The sequence below is a fragment of the Euprymna scolopes genome, chromosome 30 (assembly GCF_053919585.1).
Source record: "Euprymna scolopes isolate OS-2025 chromosome 30, ASM5391958v1, whole genome shotgun sequence".
Taxonomy (NCBI): domain Eukaryota; kingdom Metazoa; phylum Mollusca; class Cephalopoda; order Sepiida; family Sepiolidae; genus Euprymna; species Euprymna scolopes.
This window is the reverse complement of record NC_136511.1, coordinates 15,405,644-15,418,839: the sequence shown is the minus strand read 5'-3', so window position 1 is coordinate 15,418,839 and position 13,196 is coordinate 15,405,644. Positions and strand designations below refer to the sequence as shown.

Sequence of the window (13,196 nt, the reverse complement as noted above, 5' to 3'; positions counted from 1 at the left end):
GTTTTTCCTACAAAGTAGAAAAAAATAAACAAAAAGATAAAAAAAAAAAAAATGTAAAATAAACAACACTGATGCGCCCACAAACCGAAATTGCACTTAATGAACCTGACTTGACCCCAACCAAACTAAGGTCAAGCGACAGTCGAGTTAGAAGAAATAAAAATTAAAATTATACATTCCAATTTGTGAGAAGAACATTATTCTCCGAATGGTTTTCCCAAATCTACTTTTTTTTCAAAAAAATTTTCTGATTAGGGTGTAAAAAAAAAAAAAAAAAAAAAAAAATCGTCCAAAATGTGTTAAAATTTGTTTCAATTATTGGAAAAATGAAAATCTCAAATAATAAAACAAGTACAGAAAAAAATAACAATTATCAGCGACACAACTCATTTAGATAAACATTTTTTTTCTATCTTGTTGGAATCTCTGCACCTCTTTGATCGATAGATATAGAAAAAGGAACAAATCGAATTATATGTTCATCATTTTGAATGATGACATCTTTTTCCCCTTTTGAAACAGAACAAAGATATCCTTTTCACGCACAACAAATATTGTATAAGTATTCTATTTTCTACAAATTAATCATCCCAAAGAAGTCTTGAAATAAAGACGAAACATTGATGAACTTATAATTTACTTTGTTTCCTTTTTCATATCTCAATCACATCAGAATATAATTTCAATAATTTGCATCATTATATATATATATAGATAGATATATATATATATATATATATCAAGTTGAAAGTGTTTAAGAGATAAAACTCATGAATTAAAATGAGGTAATTAAAAGTGCTCAATAAAAAAAGAGCACACCATAATATTTTTATTTATATAGACAAATATTACAGTCGCTACACTGAACATGCTAATGTTTTGGACAATTGGTTGGCTAGAACCAAAAGTCCTCATCAGGTGACGTGATGAAGCTAAAGTGCCACTGAAGTCTCTGGTTCTCCTTCAGTCGCACATAAGCTTTATTACGTCGCCTGATGAGGACAACCAATTGTCCGAAACATTAGCATGTTCATTGTAGCGACTATTTAATATTTGTCTATATAAATAAAAAATATATATATATATATATATATATATATGTATGTATGTATGTATGTGTGTGTATATATATATATATATATATAGAGAGAGAGAGAGAGAGAGACAGAGACAGACAGAGAGAGAGAGATGTGTGTATATAGATATATGTGTGTTTTTGTATGTACATATGTATGTGTATATACCTATATATATACACACACACGCGAGTGTATAAATGTATATGCCACAAATATAATAAAACATTATATACATATCTATTACATAAACATGTCATATATTTGCATAATGCAGATATATTATGAACACATCCATATATATAATTAACCCATATATATCAATATACACAGACTTCTATATCATATACACATATGCTTATGAATATATACACCTTTATATAGATGTACATATCTGTACAGATATAAAATACATATTCATATATATATATAATATATATATGACCATATATATATGTGTGTGTGTTTGCGTGTGTGAAGAGTTTTTCTGTAAAATGTTATGTTTTTTTCGACATTAAATGAGAAAGGAACGAATATATTAAATGTAGACTTTGACTAAAAGGTTATTTCAATTGAAAGCAAAAAATTATGCCAATATATAAATGCATTCATTCTTTTTTTGGATTGTTATCCTCATCTTCATAGTTGCCGTTGTCGTTTCACTACGTTTCGGTCAATTCATCCTTCTTCAGGTCATTAGCCGCAACAGGATAGTAATTACGGCTTTCCATAGTTGTTGTTGCGCCACATTATGGCCAACTAATCCACTGACCTTCTTGGGTAGGATTGAAACCGCTATCTTTAGACAATGCTCACCTGAAACTGTAGAGACTCAACGTATTGGATAGAGGCATCGAGTCTGAAGATAGCGGGTTCAATCTTACCCAAGAAGGCCAGAGGATTAGTTGGTCATAATGTAGTGAGACAACTATGGAAGGCAGTAATTGCTGAAGATACAGTTACAAGATTGAGCAATCCTCTCCTGTCACAGTTAATCCAAAAATAAAAAAATAATATCAATATGTAAAACGCTGAAATTATAGTGATAGCCTTAGAATTTAAAAAATAACGTTCATTGCATTTTGCATTCAAACTCTTGATATATATATATATATATATATATATATATATATATATATATTTAAAGGAGATTAGAATAATAGTCTAAAGAGCTAAGTGTATTTCAATGTAATAGTGAAATTACTAGTTTAATTAAAATACAGGAAATGCTCGTTGTAATTTAGATATATAATAAGCTCGATAGTTAAATGTCCTAGAGCTAATTCAATATTAAGTAATGTGATTTATAATTTAAAAATTTAAAAAAATTTTTGAATTTAAAAATCAAAATTTAATTAAATTAAAAATCAGTTTCATAAGAAGGAACAACAACAAAGTCAATTATCTTGACTTTGTTGTTGTTCCTTCTTATGAAACTGATTTTTAATTTAATTAAATTTTGATTTTTAAATTTTAAAAATTTTTAAAATTTTTAAATTATAAATCACATTACTTAATATATATATATATATATATATATATATATGTATATATATATATATAAATAAATCAGCTACCAGCTTTGGAGTATTCTGCCAAATAATAAAAACTTTTTGTAAATTTCTGCTTTAAATATCTGTTTCTTATTATTTATCGTAAGCTCTACTATCGTCAGTGAATCTATTGAGCTTTTTCATTTGGTTGGGATTAAGATATAAATAACAATATTTATATTTGATTTTGGAATTTGCTTTTTCCTTGATTAGTAAATTTCCCCTCAAAGCTTTTCCGTCTATATATATAATATAAAGCTGTGTGTGTGTGTGTGTGTCTGGTCATGAATAGGCTCCTATATGGTTGACTATTTTAAAAAACTGATTACATATAATGATAGATGTATCAAGACACAGGAATGGCTATGTTTGACCTGGCAGAACAGTGGTTCATTAAAATTGTGGGATCTGCGTTCGCGTACTGGTCCACAAAGTATGGACATAAAAAATGTAAAAATTTTTAAAAAAACGTTTACAAGTATTTTTTATATAGATATACATAATAATATTTGAATAAGTATGTTTTAACTTAAATAGGGATGGTATAATAAATTGTGGAGTCCATAGAATGGAAATAGGCACAAACTTTAATAAAGACTTTTCATATCTATCTGCATAAGTATTCTTTGATAATTATGTTTCAATTTGAAGAAATATGGTATAATATAATTATGGGGTGTTCGTTCGCACATGACCTCCATAGAATGGAAATATGTCACAAAGTTTAACAAGGTTTTTTTAATATAGATCCACAGAATATTGTGATAAGTGTTTCAGTGTGAACAGGTATGGTATAATAAATTATGGGGTTTATCTATTTTATTTTTACTTTCATCATATTTTGCTTTGGTTTTGATACCCCCAAATTCGAAGCTATCTCTTTACAACCCTTCCTTTTCATAACCTATCATTAATAAATCAGAGTCCATTTTCTGTAGGCTGTTTTAGAACCCAGTCAACGACAGGTACTTTTGCTAGTATATATAAGGTCGTAATTACTGAAGATAAATTACAACACTCAGCATTTCTATCCTCTGAAGAAGGCCAGAGGATGAATTGGTCGAAACGTGGTGAAACATCAACAAAGATGGGGATGACAGTACGCAAAAATATGAATATACAAACTGTCTTCCATAATTGTTATATCACCACATTTTGGCCAACCAATCCTCAGGCCTGCTTTGGCTAAGATTGAAACCGCTATCTTCAGACAATGCTCATCTGGAATTGTAGAAACTCAACGCCTCTATCCACTGTGCCATGGGCCAAGAGGATGAGTTGTCCGAAACGTGATGAAGATGAGGATGATAGTCCACAAAAAGAATAAATGCACAAATTATGAAGCCGCATCTCAAAGGAATCCAAAAGTAAAAAAAAAAAAAAAAAAAAATTTTTTAAATGATATATATTATATATATATATATATATATATATATATATATATGTATGTAAAATGCTGAAATACAACACTTATTATAGTAATAGCTTTGTAATTTTGAAAATGGCATTCATAGCATTTTGCGTTCAAACTTGTAATACGATATATATATATATATATATATATATATATATATATATATATGTATGTATTACATAAATATATACATGCTTACGTAAGTATGATCATTTGTGTTTTCAAATTTAATGAATATTGGATGGATTTCTAAAATTACAAGAATGCAAATTTTAAAATCATTTTTTGTTTTTTAAGAACCAACATAAGGTTTCGATGTTGCAGGTGCTGGGGTAGTGCTGTCACTCTTCACCGGCAGAACTCCCGTGGAAAAAAGAATGATCAGAATCAACACAAGAACAACGATAACAGCCACGCACACCATGATGATTTTCATCTTCAGATTTTTCCACCAAAATCGGGTCCTTACTTTCCGGGATGTCTTCTGGAAGCGAATCGACTAGAAAGAAACAAAGAAAGGAAATACTTATTAGAGAAAATACACAGTCAAGTGGGAAATCGCAAGCATCTTTTACCAGATTTGTTTCAGTACCAAAATCTTGAATTAATTTTTTTTTTTTTGATGTAGGAGTCACCACTTACCAAGGCCTAGAGACCACTCGAGGATAAGGGTTAAAGAGTGTACAGTATCAGGATCGTAGTAATCGTTAGTAGTGGAAATTTGGTAAATTTGTTAACTTAAGTGGAACGGCTCATCAAGAACTTGTTTACATTGGACTTGAAGATGGCCATATTGTAGTCAGCAGGAAAGCAGGCAAACGGAAGGCAGTTTCACAGGCGTGCCATTTTAAGAAAGAAACTTTGTTCATGGAATCTACATTTAGGTTTAGGCACAGATAAAGAGTGGGAGAATTTAAAATCGTTAATTTAGCAGCCATGTTGGAATTTGCGTTCTTCCAGCGCCTTCTAACGTCTTGTTGATTTCTGTGTAATTTATTTTGAGATTTCTTTTTGTAGTTTTAGAATTATGAGTTTGTTTAGTTTGAGCTTTTAATAGTAGACATTGGGGCTTGACCTGACCAGCGGATTGATCACAACATACCCCTCTGACTCCCTTCTAGCCAGGATAAAGGTCAAAGTCATGTGTTGGGAAGGGAAAGAGCTCAAACCCATCCTATAAGTCGCTCAACCAATAGGATTCCATCCCAAAGCATCACGAATCGCCACGCAAGCCCAACAGGTGGGCCCAGTGAAGTATTTTTACCCTCTGCAGGAGGGTAGTCAGCATATTATAATTTCCCAAAGACAGGGCTAAGATGAAGATATTGATAAAGAAGATTATGAAGATGAATTTATTGAAGATATTGAAGATGATAATGACATGAAGATGAAGAACATGAAGATGATGATGACATGAAGATGAAGAACATGAAGATGATGATGACATGAAGATGAAGAACATGAAGATGATAATGACATGAAGATGAAGAACATGAAGATGATAATGACATGAAGATGAAGAACATGAAGATGATAATGACATGAAGATGAAGAACATGAAGATGATGATGACATGAAGATGAAGAACATGAAGATGATAATGACATGAAGATGAAGAACATGAAGATGATGATGACATGAAGATGAAGAACATGAAGATGATAATGACATGAAGATGAAGAACATGAAGATGATGATGACATGAAGATGAAGAACATGAAGATGATGATGACATGAAGATGAAGAACATGAAGATGATGATGACATGAAGATGAAGAACACGAAGATGATGATGACATGAAGATGAAGAACATGAAGATGATGATGACATGAAGATGAAGAACATGAAGATGATAATGACATGAAGATGAAGAACATGAAGATGATGATGCTAATGACAAGTTTCTTACCTGTTCTTCCAACTCGTAAGTCTTGTCCATTAAGTCATCAAGTCTATCTCCTCTTTCCATGACCTTTTCGATGTTCTGCGTCAAAATGCCTTTGACCTCTTCAACCTGAGATTGTAATTCACCCATCGCACCACCAGCATTTCCCGGCTTGGAAAACCGATCCTAAAAAAGAAAGAATTCAAAAAATTTTATATCTCGGAATATTGAACACTAAATGAACAAGGACGATAGCCATTAATCACGTGCTCTCGTGTAATGCGTGAATGTAGGATTGACATGAAATTCTTAAAGATAAACTGAAATGACCGAAAAATGGGCTGAAATGACTTAAATAAATAAAAAATAAATAACTTAGAATGACTTTAATGACCTTAAGAATGACTTGAATGCTTAGAAAATAACTGGAATCCTTCAAAAACAACTTGAATGATCTGGAGAATGACTTGAATGGCTTTGAGACTGATTGGTTGTAAAGTGAGTGATCATTTTACATTAAATTAATACAGAAAAGTGATCCCCCACTTAATATCACAAAGTTACAAACATAAGTACAGCATGTAAGAACAGACACCCCACTTTGATCTTGGCCAAAAGAACAGCATCTATTAACAGACCTTTGATCTTAACCAAAAAGGCCCAGCACAAAAGTGTTACGGACAGACCGACCGACAGAGTGACTTATAGAGTCGCTTGCACGCAACTAAAAAGAAATAATCTGTTGTTCCATGTCTTTGACAAACAATCGCAATTTTTAATGAAAGCCATCATTCTGTCTAAATCAACAATTGACCAAGTTATCACAATGCTGTTTGGAGAGGAATTCTGTCTGAAGTTTGTAACCTCATTAGAAAACAAAGTTCATTATATATACTGATTTTTTATCACATATTCTAGCACTAAAAGGCGAATAGTTTGAACATATATAATGAATAAATACAGCAAAACAGATGAAAAAGGTCATTATATGGTACTGATTATTTGTCACGTATTTGAGCACTTTATCTGTGCCTAAACCTAAACGTAGATTCCATGAACAAAGCTTTTTTATTAGAACTGCACGCCTGTGGAATTGTCTTCCGTTTTCCTGCTTTCCGGCTGACTACAATATGATTGTCTTCAAGTCTAACGTAAATAAGTTCTTGATGAGCCGTTCCATATAAGTTATCAAATTTAACAAATTTTCATTACTAATTATTATTATATTGTCCAATTTCTACTGTACACTCTTTAACCCTTATCCTTGAGTTGCCTCTTTGATCTTGATAATGAGTTGATACCTATGAAAAAAAAAAAAAAGATAAAGTCCAATGTGAACAAGTTCTAATTGAATCGTCCCCCTAAGTAATCCAAGTTACAAAATTCCCACTGTTTACTATGCTAAAATCACAATGACTAATGTATACCTATTAACCCTTATCCTCGAGTGGCCTCTGGGCCTTGATAAGTGGTGACACCCATGTAAAAAAAAAAAAAAAAAAGTTGAGGAGTTCTAACATAATGAACAAACAGAGCAAAATAAGTGAAAAAGTTCATTATATATATTGATTTTTTTTGTCGTGGATATAAGGAATAAAACGGGAAAAGTTTGGACATATATTGTCATAGTTCCAAAATCACCGCATTTTTATTTCTTTCTCTACCCCCCTCGCTTCTCTTAACCTTCCCTTCCCTTAAACAAAGGACGCGATAGGCTAACGCGAGCTAAACGTATGAACATATCCGGGGTCAGTGAACACATTCACCTTCCTTTTTTTTCCGTCCTTGACTCTTACACACGTCGGAATTCAAATATATCAAACAAAACGTCAATAATTCAGGGAATTGACTTTTTACTTTTTAAACGAAATTAAATTAAATGGAATCAACAAACTCCCAGGCTACTTTTGATTGCATAAATTTTGTTCTAGAATTAGAGTCGTTTGTCTTATTGGGAGCAACGCCTCTAACATCATGCTGGCCAAATGAATACAGTCAGTCTCGGCCCAACCAAGCAGTTTCGGCGGGGCACCAGACTCGGCCGGGGGAGTAGGAGGAGGCTCTTGAAGCGATGACTGACACTACCAGTCATGCCGACCGAATCCACCAGCCAAAGAAATCCCAGCAGCAGCAGAAGCAGCCATCTCAGCAGCAGTTCAAACAGCCCTTATCAGGGGCTAAACATCCAGCCCTTATCAGGGCTAAATTTTTCTACTCATGTGATTCACTACTGCTTGCTTCCTGAGACCCACTAGCAGTGAACTTCACTCCCAGTCTCCAGTGCTTTCAACTCACTCCAGCGGCTTCCTGCTCATTCTCGCAGCCTTTCCAGCCCTTGGTGCTTTCCAGCTCCTCCGGCCTGCAAACTCGCCTGCACCTTACTCCTTACCGACTGTCCGTTCCTTAACACTGACCCCATTGCTCTCAGTGTCGTTCGTCTCTTAACACTGACCCTACATTCTCAGTGTCGTCCGTTCCTTAACACTGACCCCCACATTCTCAGTGTCCACCGTCCGTTCCGGATCACCCTGACGTCCACCCGATCATTCCAGACCCAGTGAGCAATCCTAAACCACGCTACGTCTAGAGTACCAGTTCCAGCCTCTAGACCTTAGCCTCCAGTGACGTGTGACCTTCTGAACTATCAGCATCCAGATCAGACGATTTTTAGCTTCCTTTGCAAATAAAAGGTGAACCCTCGTCTTTAACCAAACAATCTGTGTCTGTCATTCTTCTTTGCCGTTTTGCTGTTTACCTTTTTGCCTGTGTCTACCTTGTTAGTTGTTGGGTCGATTGTCTCTGAGCAACCAGCCCCGCAACAATATATAATAAACAAATACAGCAAAACAAGTGAAAAAATGTATTATACAGTAGCGTCCAAAACTAAGGGACAACATTTTAAAACCTAATATTTGTTAGAAATAACAATTGTGAAAAGCTGAAATTTTGACAACTGGTAGTCGATATCATCCATAATGACATACTAACATTTGAATCATTTGCAAAGGATAGAAAAAGAATTATAACAATTATTTATTTTCAAAATAGGAACGTCCAAAAGGTAGGATTCCCTGAATTTCAATTTGAAAGATATGGTGAGAAAGAAAAAAAGAAATTTCAGAGTTAACTCTAAAGTAGAAGCAAAAATAGCTTTTGAAAACATGACTTGAATGCCATCATGCTGTCCTGATCAACAATTTAATTGACAATTAAAGGTTAAAAAAAAAAAAAATATTTAATAAATTATAATGAAGAATTTGCATAAACTTACCATTTCTTGAATCAAGACATTACCAAACTGTTGATCAAGCTCATGGCTACTAGCGGTCACAGCTCTCGATCCATAATTACCACGTTGGAAATGTTTCTTGATCTAAAATGGGGGAACAAAAAAAAAAAAAAATATTAAATACTTCCTTATATTTTGCTTGTTTTTTTTTTTTTGTCAATAAAGATATTGTTAAATAAATAAAAAAATTGTCAATAAAAGGTATTGTTCAATAAATTTTTAAAAATTGCCAATTAAGATATTGTTCCAATATACAATGCCTCCCCACGGGACAGAGTTAGACACCAGGGTCTTTTTTTAACGTGGAGAAAAGGAACAAAACTAAAAATTGTCTCAGTCGTGAAGGATTTTTCCTCCACTGACAGAGAACAAGAAATTGAAGTGCAGCATCTGAAGAACAGATACTACACTTTGATCTTGTCCCGAATAAATTTAAAAAATTGTTAAGAAAGATATTGTTAAATAAATTAAAAAATTGTCAATTAAGATATTATTAAAAAAATTTAAAAATTGTCAATTAAGATATTGTTAAATAAATTTAGAAATTGTCAATAAAGATATTGTTAAAGAAATTTAGAAATTGTCAATAAAGATATTGTTAAATAAATTTAGAAATTGTCAATTAAGATATTGTTAAATAAATTTAAAAATTGTCAATTAAGATATTGTTAAATAAATTTAAAAATTGTCAATAAATGTATTGTTAAATAAATTTTAAAAATTGTCAATAAAGAAGTTTTAAAATAAAATATACTAAACAAAAACAACTTTTGATCCATTCAGGCGGAATAAAAATTAGGAAGCATTAATTTTTGAAAGCCTTTTGTACATATTTTCTTTTCAATAAAGATATACTTAAGATTTGTTGTTCAAGAAATTTAAAAAATACAAAACAAAAACATAACTTCACTATAGGTCAATACTTAGAAGAAACCCCAGAATGCACAGAAAACTTTAGCAAAAACTACAAGCGGTATTCTAAAAGTAATGCCTCCTATTTTTTTATTCCATCTGAATGGATTAGAGGGGATTGCAAATTGCATTGTTATTATGACAAAACTTATACACTCAGGACCTGAAACTTTCATCTCCGTTGTAGATATTGACAGTGTGAGACTTCAAGAAAGCAACCCGTCATAGGCATGTGTCAGAAGCAGAGGCACATTATTGAATTCCTAGCAAAAGTGCATTAAGAATGCTGGTGACTATTTTAAAACAAAACAAGCCGCACATGTGTTGTCCCCTTCTGGTGCTGCATGTGAGATGACGCCACAAAAAATAGTGAAGAAATGATGAATGTGAGAGGTGTGAAGGGCCAACGTTGCCTTCACATTTTCGCCAAGTTCCAGAAAAATCTAATGGATGGGGCAGAAGTTATGGGGTAAAAAGTGTCATTTATTGCAATTTTAGAGCATTTGTGACCACTTTTGAGCTGCTGGGAATGCCGAATCCCAGCGAAAATGGACAAACGGTGCAGTTTCATGCCTTAGGACAAATATTTTAGTTGACCATCATGAAAAAAACCACTATATAGTCAGACATATCAAGTTTTTGTTGAGAAATATGAAAAAAGAACCACAAAAAGGGGCGTTTTTAGCACTGAAAGTCCCCAGGGACATGAACCAGAATTTTGCCAGGGTTACCCATACTGGATTTATATTAAGAACAATGGGCTCCATATTTTGGCCAAGTTTCAGGAAAATCTAATGGATGGATCAAAAGTTATGGGGAAAAACGTGTCATTTTTTGGCCATTTGGGGCATTTTTGGGAATTTTTGCAAAAAAAATGTTTTTGCTGTGAACATTTATTTAATGAAATACAATTTATGGCAAGGAAAAACTAATGGACGGTTATCTGGCAATCGTCCGGAACAACAGACACATGCAGGGACACATGGACGCACTGAAAACATAGGTACCTCTCCGATAAATCAGGGGACCAAAAATAGGAGACTTTACATTTGGAATGACTCCTGTATGGCAAATCATACTCCGGATGCTCATACACAGCCACTGTCCATCGTTGGCAAAATTGCATTGAAAATCGTGATGACCATATAGAAAAATTAGAAAAATAAATTCTGGATCACAAAACATTGCATTTTTGGTATAATTTTTTATGATGGTGAGCCAGGATTGAATTTTTAGACCATGAGGAAGAAAGGAGGGGGCACCATGGGGAGATAACTCAGTCTAAAGCGCCGATACCCCCTTCCATGTTAAATAATAGTTTCTCTTTCTTCCTTGTCATCTAAAAATCGAAACATGGCTACTTAGTATCATAAAAAATTGTTTTTCCACTCTAAAAAAAAAAAAAAAACTACTTGATCAAATTTAGCGAAATTTTTTTTTAATGTTGTGATTAAACTGTACAAGTACCGCTATTTTTAACGGTATTACGCTCGTCTTAAGTAACATTTTCCTGCGCAAATTTGTTAAACAAGCAGTTCGCACATGTCATTTCCAACAAACGCAAGCTTGTGCACATTTGCAGTATCAATAGTCAGCAACTGAGAAACAACCAACAAAACGTCTTTTTACGCACATAACGGACTCAGTAAATCATCCGGGAGTATTTAAATTAGGAGTTTTCTTTAATAAACATCTTTCTAGGTAGAGACTTAAAAGAGCATTTGCCAAAAATAACCTCAAAACTTTTTTATGTGGCACGATATGACATAACTGCCACTTTGTTGTCACTACCCCCATAGCCGGGAGGTGATTTGGTCAATTACAGAGGGATATGGGTAAAGAAGGCAACAATGCAATTCCCCAGACATCCGTTCGTCACCGGCAAGCATGAGATGAGGAAGCATATTTTTGTCTCTCCAAAAAGTGGGAGGGCACTCAGTCTTTCCCAGCAGTTAGTTAAGCTTAGTTAGTTTAAAAGTTTTATGACTTAAAGTAATTGTTATGAATTATTCTTTTTTTCTTCCCTGCAATCTTTATCTCACAGAAAAGATGTTGCAAGTTTGTCTCTGGTGTATCATTATTTTCATGGAAAGTGTTCGACTGAGCTTCAGTCTATGGTCCCCTCTCACCAAACTTTCACAAGAAACATTCATCTAGCTGAAAACACTATCAATAATTCCTTAATGCCTATGTAAAAAAAAAAAAAACCTTTCGGATCAACATGAAAATAACGATAAAGCAGAGACAAACCTGCAACATCTCTTCTGTGAGATAGAGGTTGCAGCGAAGAGAAAAGGACATCTCCTACAAGGCTACAAAGTCTATTTTGAACTCTATCAAGGCAAGACAAGTCCTTTCTTGCAGCTCCTGTCCAGATGTAGCAACAGTATTCCATCCTTGGACATACCTGGCTCTTATATAGATAGAGAATTGCATCAGCAGTGAGATCTACTGGATCGATAGAAGGATCCGACTATTTTTCCAGCAGCCTTGGCAACAGATTTGATGTACGTGTTCCATTTAAGATCAGGAGTAAAGATCAAGCCCAGAAGCTTGTCAAAACTTGAGGCTCCCCAAGATGAGAGCCATTCATTTTAATTGATGCTAGATGAGGATCAGAACGTTGATGATGTAAAGGTAGAAGCTTGGTTATTTAATCAGATGTTTAATTAATGACATACAGACAAGATAAAGTCAGCCATCTTAACAGTATTCAAGAAGGCACATGGCTTTCATTATAGCATTTCTATTAAAAGGTGCCCATAAATTTTGTGCAGAAAGATTCCCAAATTCAACGAGAGACACCTAAAGAAGGTCACATCAGCTAAAACGTTTGCGAATCACATCAAGATGAGAACATTAGTCTGAAGAATCCAAATAATCAAAGATGGGAATTGTCGAGTGCGATAGAAACATTTCTGAGTTCAACAAGATTTGCCTGAAGAAGATCAAATCGAACACAACGTTCAAGATGAGAACATTCGTCTAATGAATCCAAATAATATGAATTACAACTTTAATTGAATAAAAAAAAAAAATTTTAATCAGAAAAACAAATGAAGAGTA

The 13,196-nt window shown here is 33.4% G+C and overlaps 1 protein-coding gene across 1 annotated transcript in view; it reads right to left on the bottom strand.

The window, feature by feature from the left end:
- Positions 1 to 4,224: 4,224 nt before the first annotated feature.
- The window catches only part of LOC145254656 (uncharacterized), an 88,654-nt gene continuing 79,682 nt past the window's right edge, over positions 4,225 to 13,196 (bottom strand). Inside the window, exons 4-6 of the mRNA XM_080113306.1 lie at positions 9,201 to 9,302; positions 5,954 to 6,115; positions 4,225 to 4,542 (exon numbers count right to left, since the gene is read on the bottom strand). Coding sequence (XP_079969432.1) covers positions 4,336 to 4,542; positions 5,954 to 6,115; positions 9,201 to 9,302 — 471 coding nt within the window. The 3' untranslated portion in view covers positions 4,225 to 4,335. The remainder of the gene's footprint in view (positions 4,543 to 5,953; positions 6,116 to 9,200; positions 9,303 to 13,196) is intronic.